This window comes from Marmota marmota, unplaced genomic scaffold, assembly GCF_001458135.2.
Source record: "Marmota marmota marmota unplaced genomic scaffold, marMar, whole genome shotgun sequence".
Lineage (NCBI taxonomy): Eukaryota > Metazoa > Chordata > Mammalia > Rodentia > Sciuridae > Marmota > Marmota marmota.
This window is the reverse complement of record NW_025999925.1, coordinates 214,569-224,837: the sequence shown is the minus strand read 5'-3', so window position 1 is coordinate 224,837 and position 10,269 is coordinate 214,569. Positions and strand designations below refer to the sequence as shown.

Genomic DNA, 10,269 nt, shown 5'->3' with positions numbered 1-10,269 from the left:
CCAAAAAAAAAAAAAAAAAAAAAACACAAACAAACCATAGGACATAATGATATCCTGTAACTGTGGGCCATATACACAAGAGGAGACTGTGACTTCAATGGCAGATGTACTGCTTACTTAAGTTCAGTGTCTATCAGGAGCTTCAGGGTAGGAATTCCTCCTCTCCCAGATGAAAAACAGAGGGCTTTTTATGGAAAAGGCAAGTGGGATCCAAGCTCTTCTCCACTGCCTCTCTCACAAGATTTTGGTTAATCTCAATGAGACAGAGAGAGTTCATAAAGGGTTTGCAGATGTGCTAGTCCACTGCCTACTAGCACATCAATGATGTTGGCATGGCCGTCCTCAATGCACACACAAGACAGAACTTTTATGAGTCAGTTGATGTTGCAGGATGCTGCAATAGCAAATGGTAGGATCAACACTAAAAGTTTTGCCATGTTTTCTCTGCTTCTGACTTTGGGGTCCCAGCTAATTCCCCCAACATGCACCCTTCCTTCTCAACCTAATCAAGTTGGCTCAATACTTTTCCAAGAGAATTTGATTAACAGATATCATATTACCCAGAGGGAAACTGAGCATTGTCTACACCCTAATGGATAAAAGCATTCTTGTTAAAAGGACTTCAGTTGCTGTGGAATTTCAGTCCCAGAAGTATATCTAAATGACGTAGGGATGTAGTTGAGTATAGTTGGAGGTAATTGAGGAAGTGGAGGAGGAAGCTGGCAATAGCCAAAGTTCCTTCAAAGATGGTTCCAACCTCTGCAGATGGTCTTGCATAATAGAGTCCCCAGGCATTATTAAGAATAAAAAACAATTCCAGAACTAAGAGCAAGAAATTAAGACCTAGGTATTTGTCCAAGGCAGTTCAGAAATGTCTTCTGTTTGTGAAAAGCTACTTGTCCTATATTATTGGGCAATGTTATCACTTAGTCTCATACATGGCTGATGAGATCCAGATGTTTGGGGTTTTTTATTTTTATTTTTATTTTTCATTAGGTATATATGACAGCAGAATGCATTTTGATTTATTGTACACAATTGCAGCACAACTTTTCATTTCTCTGTACACGGTGTAACATTACACCATATGTGCAGTCATACATGTACCTAGGGTAATATGTCCATCACATTCCACCATCTTTCCTGCCCCTATGCCCCTTCTCTTCTCCTCTTTCCCCTTTGCCCAATCAAAGTTCCTCCATTTTTCCCATCAGATAGAACATTCGGCCTTTGGTTTTTTGGGATTGGCTTACTTTGCTTAGCATGATATTTTCCAATTTCATCCATTTCCCTGCAAATGTCATGATCTTATTCTTTTTATTGCTGAGTAATATTCCATTGTGTATAAATGCCACATTTTTTTATCCATTCATCCACTAAAGGACATCTAGGTTGGCTCCACAGTTTAGCTACTGTGAATTGTGCTGCTGTAAACATTGATGTGGCTGTGTCCCTGTAATATGCTGTTTTTAGGTTCTTTGGGTATAATCTGAGATGATGTATAGCTGGGTCAAATGGCGGTTCCATTCCCAGTTTTCCAAGGAATCTCCATACTGCTTTCCAAATTGGCTGCACCAATTTGCAGTCCCACCAGCAGTGTATGAGTGTACCTTTTTCCCTGCATCCTCACCAGCACTTGTTGTTGTTTGTCTTCATAATGGCTGCCAACTCTTATTGTGTCCATCTATAACTAAAAAAAAAATTAAAAAAAAAAAAAAGACTAGAGATATAGCTCAGTGGTACAATGTGGTTACATTCAATCCCTAGTACTGAAAAAAATTGAAATTATGACTGATGTTAACGTAATGATAATCATTTTCTCAAAGAGTCCTTGTATTTTAAAAACCAGTTTTCTTTCATCAGTAATTCTCAAAATGTGGTGTCTTGACCATTATTATCACCATCACTTGACAACTTGTTAAAATGCAGATTTGTAGACCTTACCTCAGAGCTGCAAACCCATGAAATCCTGAGGAAGGGATCCAGAAGTATAAGTTTTAGTTAGCCTATGTTTTTAACCAGGTAATTCTGATGCATGCTCAAGTTTAGGTCATTATATCAGTTGAGTTTTATATTTGTTACCAAATACTTCTAATATATTTTTAAAATGTGCAAAATGTCAAAATTAAGGTTTAATGATATTCCTCCCAATTCCAGGACTTACTTCAGATGCAATATGAAGGCGTGGCTGTGATGAAAATGTTTGATAAGGTTAAAGTGAATGTAAATCTTCTCATCTACTTGCTCAACAAGAAATTCTATGGGAAGTGAAGTGCCTGCAGAGATTTCATGGATTCTGTATCACCTGGATTGAGATGAATTTGTTTAATATTTTTGTTTTTAAACATGATTGAAATCCCTGCTTATAAACATGTGATTTAAAAAAAAAAAAAAGAAAAAGACCAAAACTGTTCTGAAGAATGTACCCACGTGCCTTTTTGATAATTTGATACTACAGTAAAATGATACACAAAATGAATTAATGTAAACATATACATGTGGTATAGGTACTCTGATTTAAAACTCCGGACAGCCTGTGATTTGTTTTAAAGTAGGAGGGGAAGCTTAGCTAAGTAGGGACAAATATGTAAGCCTATTTTCCTATGAAAAATTTTAAAAGTCCCACTTTAATAATGTAATTCTTCATGGATTGTTTTTTTTATCTATGGAGAAATGGTAATCTAATTAATTTGTAATGAATTATTTAGACACATAGTTCTAAGACCCATCTTCTGCGAATTAGCAGTTTTGAGGAATTTTTGTGCAATTCAAAATGAAGTTTTTATAAGTAATTGAAAGTGACAATACAATAACACTTTCTGTATAAAAGTATATATTTTATGTGATTTATTCCTACTAAATGAAAGTGCACTACTGCCTCATGTAAAGATTCCAATAGGAAGAGTCTTTAAGTGACTAAGGAACAACATGAATACCAATCATAGGCCCCCACCTTTACCCCTCACAATTTATTTGAATACTTCAATTGTGCCTCTCAATTTTTTGTAATGCTATAAAATCAATATCTAGATGGTTTTTAAATGTATTCTTTGAAAATTGCTTAATGTAAAATAAATGTTACTTAATTACATTAATGGGGCTTTTAAATTTTCTTAAAATATCCAAATCATTTAGTGGGTTAAAGATTCTTGGTGGGGCTTTATCAGGAAAAGAATCGATAAACATAAAGTTATTACTAATTAGGAAATAGAATAAGCTGCTATAAGAGGGATATACAAAAACTCTTGTTTCTGAAATAAGGTAGAAGTTTATTCTTCTCAAGTTCAACCGTTCAAAGGCAAATGAGCAAGTTCATAAAGTAATCCACAAATCCAGGTTGACTAGTTGGCTCTGTACTTGCCACTGATTCCCAACCAGCAGAAATGGGGGAATGAAGTCCATGGCAAATCATTTTAAATTACATGAGTCACTTCTGCTCATTCTGTTTACCAAAATCTAGTCACATATTCACAGCTAAATATAGTCCCTACCTTAGTCTATATTGTGTTGCTCTAACAAAACACCTGAGGCTGAATACTTTATAAAGAAAAGATGTTGGCAAGCATGGTGTGCATGACTGTAATCCCAGCAACTCCAGAAGCTGAGACAGGAGGATCACAAGTATGAGGTCAACCTCAACAATTTAGTGAGGCTCTACACAACTTAGCAAGACTGCTTCAAAATAAAAAAATAAAAAGGGCTGGGGATGTAGTTCAGTTGTAAAACACCCATAGGTTCAATCCCCAGTACTGGAAAAAAAAAAAAAAAAAAAGCTCAGAGTTCTGGAAGTCTAAAAGCATGGCACTGGCACTTACATCTGTTTGACTTCTTGTAAGATCTTCATGATAGATGGTATTAAATGCAGAAGAGACAAAGCACGGGGGTAAACTTGCTTTATGAAAACTCACTCTGCAGTAACTAATCCAGTCCCAAGAAACCACTCCCTTGAGACCAAATCCAATCTTGAGAGACCTAACAGTTTTTCCCAAAAGAGGTTAAACTGTAGTCAGACCTAAGTTTATAAAGATTGTTGGAGACAAAGTTTGGGCCACTCTTAGGAGGACTGAACCATCCCCAAGTCAGGAGACATTTTTTCCTTTGTAACTCTGAGCTTCTCAGGGCTCCTGACAAGCTTCTTTCCTAGGAACTCATAGTTTCTTACCCAGTGTTTGGGAGGCAGGGGGAATATATAGTCATACATTTATAAGCATATTTATAAACATATGTATATAATCATGTCTCTGAGCAATTAGAACTATAACGATTTTTTGCAATGCCGACTCCTACATTTTGATGTATGTTTGATTACATTTCCACTATTCTAAAGTGTTCTTTGATCTGGGAGGTTGAGAAGGCTCCATGCTTTTAGCCTCCACGGTGGCACCTGGAACTTTGAAAGGGCAAAAAGGCCAGAAGCAGCACTCTAGCTACTTTCCGTAAATATGCTCTAGTGACTTTCAAAAGAGGGAAGACCTGTCTATTCTGAAAGTGGCCAAAAAAGAGACCAACTGGTGTGATCATGATCATTGGCATAAAAGGACAGAATTAGAGTGAGTATTGCTGGTGTGTGTTGTGGTTGGATACTAATTAGAGATGCCATTCATGATGTGATTTTTAGGACTTTGACTGTGGTTAAGTACAGATTGTGGTACTCCTCAAACATTACAAGCGGCAAACCACAGAACTCTGGTGAGAGTTGTCTGTATTTTGAAAGACCTTGTAAGCATGGAATGGTCTTACTGCTGGTTAGCTTTTCAAAACTAATGCCTCTAATGTTACTGAAACCCAGACTTGGTAACAGGTTAAAACAGGATCCTCTGAGCTCCTGAGGATAGACATGGTGTTTCAATTCCTCTGTATGTCCAGAGCCCTGCAGTGCTGCATAAATGGCAGGCACTGACATGAGTCTGGCAATGGGGTGGAAAGGAGACAAAGTCCCCCATCTCACTGCCCCTTCAGAGTCCAGAACCACAGTAGGCTGGCACTTATATGAAAGAGGCTCTTACTATCTACTTCTAACAGTGAAAATCCTCTCAATCTCCAAATAAAATGACCATACAGATTTACTAGATTGCCTCACTGATGTATTCCTTAGAGCATCAAATTTCCTAGCTAAAATATATTAGAAGAGAAATCCAAAAGGATAACCAAGAGATATCGAGTTTACCTGATTTAGGTAGAATTAAAGTTTTGGTTTTTGTATTTTTTCTAAAAGACACTGAATTTGGCCTTTCCTTAGCACTCTGAACCCAAAGGATGATCGTTTATTTACTCTGTGTTATAATTGATGGAAGTACATTTGTTGATCCATTATGAGAGATTAACTTCTAAATTCAAAATACTAATACAGGTTTGTGAAAACAAAAGACAGAAACAGGACTCCTGCTGGTTAGCTTGTAATTTGAGTACAACCTCCTGTTTGCTTAAAAAAAATATATGGAGGTCTTTACCAAGAACTGGAGTATCTCACACCTAATGGAGTATTCCATGCTTTTTTGTATATGGGCTCTAGTATCACCACCATTTTCTTCCAGAAAAGGAAATAACTAGGCAAGTTCTTAGAATATATTGTTGTCTTTGGAGAACTTTAGATAAAGGTGTGGTAACCAGAATACCTAAAGCAGGTAGGTCATCTAATGGTTTAAAAGAAATGGCTTTTGTATCATTTTGGGATTAAAACTTTCACCACATTGATGCCACATTTGTTTTTAAACAATTCTAAATACTATAAACATGGGAGAATGCCTAATGACTCGTATATTTAGTGCCAGGTGAATTAAAAACAGAAAATTAAAACCAAGAACTAATATCAAGTGGTTCCTATATGAATGATGCTACAAAGTTCCACATCTGGGAAATTATTTATCAACTCTGCTCAGGTAGGTTTTCAACATGTTTATCATCTCTAATTAGATAAAATTTCCACTCTGGGCAGCCTACATAAATTCACTCTAAAACTGACAAAGGGGTTTTGGCACTGTAGACATGGAACAAAAGAAGTAGAGGGACTGATACCCTTCTCCAAAGTGAGCACACACACATTATGTGAACTTTATTATAAAGTCTGAGGAAAAATAGAGAAAAGAAAAAACATCACCAACAGATCATAATACCAAATTAGAATTCAATCCAAAGAGCCAGCCAAAATTGTCCAGTGATTTCTGAGTTGAATATTTAATGACATTGACAAAATGTTTCATCTCAAATTCCATATAATAACACATCAAAACTTGCAAAATGTAGCTAAAGTGTTTCTTTGAGAGAGAAGAGGTACAGATTAACAAACTAAGCAATCAGTTCAAACTTAAGACTAAATAATAAACCTAAAGAAAGGAGGGGGAAAGAATTTTAAAATCTATGTGAAAGTTCAGGAGGCTGAGGCAGGAGGATCATGAGTTCAAAACCAGCCTCAGCAAAAGCTAAGCACTAAGCACCTCAGTGAGACCCTGTCTCTAAATAAAATACAAAATAGAGCTGGGGATGTGCCTCAGTTGTCACGTGGCCCTGAGTTCAATCCCTGGTACCAAAACAAAAAACAAAAATAAACAAAACCAATGTGAAAATAAATGACTGAAAATAAACAAAACAAAAAGATGAGCATTGAGGGGCTGGGGTTGTGGCTCAGAGGTAGAATGCCTGCTTAGCATGTGCAAGGTGCTGGGTTCAATCCTCAGCACCACATAAAAATAAAGGTATTTAAAAAAAAAGATGAGCATTGAAAACTAGTCACTTCCAATCTCTTGCCAGATAAATCAAGGGAAAAAATAAGTATTTAGAAATAAATATGGGAGCAAAACTACAGATAAAATAGTTTTAGAAGGACAAAATGTAGTATATGCATGCATGGGAATAATATAAATCTTTAAAAGAATTATATATGTATGAACAAGTGCATATAGAAAAATACAATTGAAGAATTACTAAGAGCATGTTGTAAATATTATAGATATTCAAACATCTAAAAATGCTAAGCAATAATATTTTTATAAACACAAATGTACTAAAATTACAAAAATATTGATGAAAAATTATCCTTTTGGTCAGGAAAGAGAATGACATTAGAGAAATGTACAAAAATGGCTTAAAGAGTAACATGTATATGTATGCGTGTGTTATTGACAGGTTATAGGCCCATGGGTATTTTAGTAGGTGCTAAACTTTTCTATGCTTGAAATATTGTGTAGTATAAAGAAAGTAACAGCCTGTAATCCCAGCAGCTCTGGAGGCTGAGGCAGGAGGACCATGAGTTAAAGGCCAGCCTCAGCAAAAGTGAGGCACTAAGCAACTGAGTGAGACCCTGTCTCTAAATAAAATACAAAATAGGGCTGGGGATGTGGCTCAGTGATCGAGTGCTCCTAAGTTCAATCTTCTATATCCCCCCCTAAAAAAGACAAAAACAAACTACAGTCAGCCCTTCAAGAATTCCACATTCTCGAGTTCAATCAGCTGAGGATATGGGGAAAAAATATTGTATCTGCACTGAATATGCAGAGATAGTTTTTCCTGTCATTGTTCTTCAAAAAGTACAATATATAAGCCATTAACATAGCATTCATATTACATTACTTATAATCAATCTAGAGACCATTTAGAGTATATTGAAGGTTTTGTGTAGCTTATATGCAAATCTATGCCATTTCATATAAAGAACTTGAGAATCCTCAGATTTTGGTATCCTTGGAGGTCCTGGAGCCAATCCCCTTTGAATACTGAGGGATGACTAGGTGGAATCTTGTGCAGTTCTTTTTCAGCAATATGTTCCTCCTACCCCTAACATCATCATCATCACCTGGGAAAATGAAAATTCTAAGTCCACATCTCTCAGATCTACTGAATCAGAATTTCTGAAAATGGGGTCCAGCACTGTGATTAAACAAGTCTTACAGGTGATTCTATCCATGTTGAAGTGTTATGGTGGTTTTGGTGTTGGTGGCGGTGGTGATGGTACTGGTGATTAAGTATACTACTGAACTAAAATCCCTAGCCTTTTTTTAATTTTTTATTTTGAGATGGGAGTCTTGCTGAAAATGGGGCCCAGCTCTGTGATTGAACAAGTCTTTCAGGTGATTCTGATCCATGTTGAAGTTTCATGGTGTTTTTTGTTGTTGTTGTTGTTGGTGGTGGTGGTGTGGTGGTGATGGTGGTGGTGGTACTGGGGATTAATTCTACCACTGAACTAATATCCCTAGACTTTTTTGAGAAGGGGTTTTGCTAAGGCTGGCCTCGGACTTGCAATCCTCCTATCTCAGTCTCCCAAGTAGCTAGGATTATAGACATGCAAAACCACACCAGATTCCATTGCTAAAGTTTGAGCGCCACTGTCTTAGAATAATGTTTCTCGAAACTTTGGTCTGGGAACATGTAGATCTCACCATCTCCTAGGAGTACTTGTCAAAAATGTAGAATATAATATCACAGATCTGGGATGGGATCCAGAAATCCATACCTATGCATGCTAAAATTACAACCATTGTTTTTGAAACTAGGTTCAACTTTTGGTGACTGTTCTACAAGCAATTCACAATCTTTTTTTCACAAAAGTAAGAAAGAAATACCTCATTCTGTTCCACTCTCCCTTGTTCATTGTATGTCAGTCCCACTCATAGGGACACTTTAATCTAGTTAATACACACAATTTATACATTTCATTGTTTCAGGAGCTCTCTTTTTGTCACTAGTGGTACATTTTGATCTAATACTAAACCCTCAAAGCATCCTTTTAAGCTTCACAGCTTTGTAAATGGTTGAAAACATTTTCCAACAATGAATTAAATGGAAATTTTAAAATGTAGTCATAGTATTATTCTGCTCTTTTAAGGATTGACAAAAAAATTAATAATAATTGTGGAGACTATGAGAGGAGAAGTGGAAGATAAATCCCCCTCTTTCTCCATAGTTTCCCTTTCTACAGTTCCATTTACCCACAGCCATCCCATGTCTGAAAATATTAAATGGAAAATTCTAGAAATAAACATTTTATAAATTTCAATGCTATTCTGAGTACAGTGATGAAATCTCATTCCATTCCACCTGAGGTTGTGTGAGTCATCCATCCCTTTGCCCAATATATCCACACAGTATACACTATGCACCTGTTAGTTACTTGGGAGTCATCTCAGTTATCAGATCAACTATTCTAGTGTTGCAATACTTGCATTCCAATAATCTACATTTTACTTAATAATGGTCCCAAAGTACAATAGTAGTAAGGCAAAGGAGGCATCAGGGCACAAAACACAAAAGAACAGACTAACTCTGGCACTATGGGGCCACGCTGCAGGGGAAATAGGGAAAAAGCACAGTGGTATACTGTATATAGGACTTGATATTATTCAGATTATAGACATCCATCCGGGATCTTGGAACACATTTTCCATAGATGAGGGTTGACTATTGGACTTTCTATTTTATATACTTGAAGTGTCAGAAATATCACATTTTATTACTTTGATACTTGACACTGTATTTCCTTGATTCTAAAATGCCCTCTTATGTCTAACTATGCTGAAATTGGAGTATTTCTTAAAATGAATGGTATGTCCCAGGTTAATTGGCAGTATTCTTTGCCTGCTTGTGATCATAAGTTAAAACAATGAATCTTAAAGTTAATAATGAAAAAAAGCAACACAATAGTGGGTGCACAAATATACAATTTTGATGGCTCACACCTTTTTTTTTTTTTTTTTTTTTTTTNTGCTGGTCGCCGCCGGCCTCAGTCTGTGCGGCCCCCTGCTGTCGGCCCGCATCCGAGGCCGCAAGCCAGGTGAGATCAGCAGGGAGAGTGGATCGGGCAGGAGATGGAGGGACGCTGATGCGGGCTACCTTGGTAAGAATTGCCCCTGTTCCTTCAGGGGTTGTCCCTGGCAGCACCCCTGCCTCAGTTTCCTTCAGAAACCAAACTGGCATTTAGGCTGAGATCCGGAGTCTCCCCTAGTGATATCTAGGTGGGACGTGCCACCCCAGCAAACCCCATTCTGGGCTCCGCCAATGCCCCTTTGGACTTGATTTTTGAGCAGTCTGCCGCGGGGTGTTGGATAGGAAAGAGGGGGCCGGTTCTCCTGGAGCATTGCATTTGCTGTCATTGTGAAGCCTGTTTCTCTCAAGACCACCCCCCAAAACAAAGGGTCTCGCGTCGCTCCACCAATAAACGTTTCAGTTTCTTTGTAAAGTGGAGAACCGCTCCCGCTGGAGTTTTTGCTTTGTTGGAATTTTTTTTTCTTGCACCTTGTTCTAGGGTTGGCCGGGTAGGGAGCGCGAGGTTGGGGGTGG

General features: G+C 37.4%; 2 protein-coding genes across 2 annotated transcripts in view; both read left to right on the top strand.

Moving 5' to 3' along the window:
* The window catches only part of Iqgap2 (IQ motif containing GTPase activating protein 2), a 247,439-nt gene extending 244,344 nt beyond the window's left edge, over positions 1-3,095 (top strand). Inside the window, exon 33 of the mRNA XM_048800107.1 lies at positions 2,142-3,095. Coding sequence (XP_048656064.1) covers positions 2,142-2,271 — 130 coding nt within the window. The 3' untranslated portion in view covers positions 2,272-3,095. The remainder of the gene's footprint in view (positions 1-2,141) is intronic.
* Positions 3,096-9,700: 6,605 nt separating this feature from the next.
* The window catches only part of F2r (coagulation factor II thrombin receptor), a 21,687-nt gene continuing 21,118 nt past the window's right edge, over positions 9,701-10,269 (top strand). The window contains exon 1 of the mRNA XM_015497776.2: positions 9,701-9,763. The gene's annotated coding sequence lies outside the window, so the exon portion shown is untranslated. The remainder of the gene's footprint in view (positions 9,764-10,269) is intronic.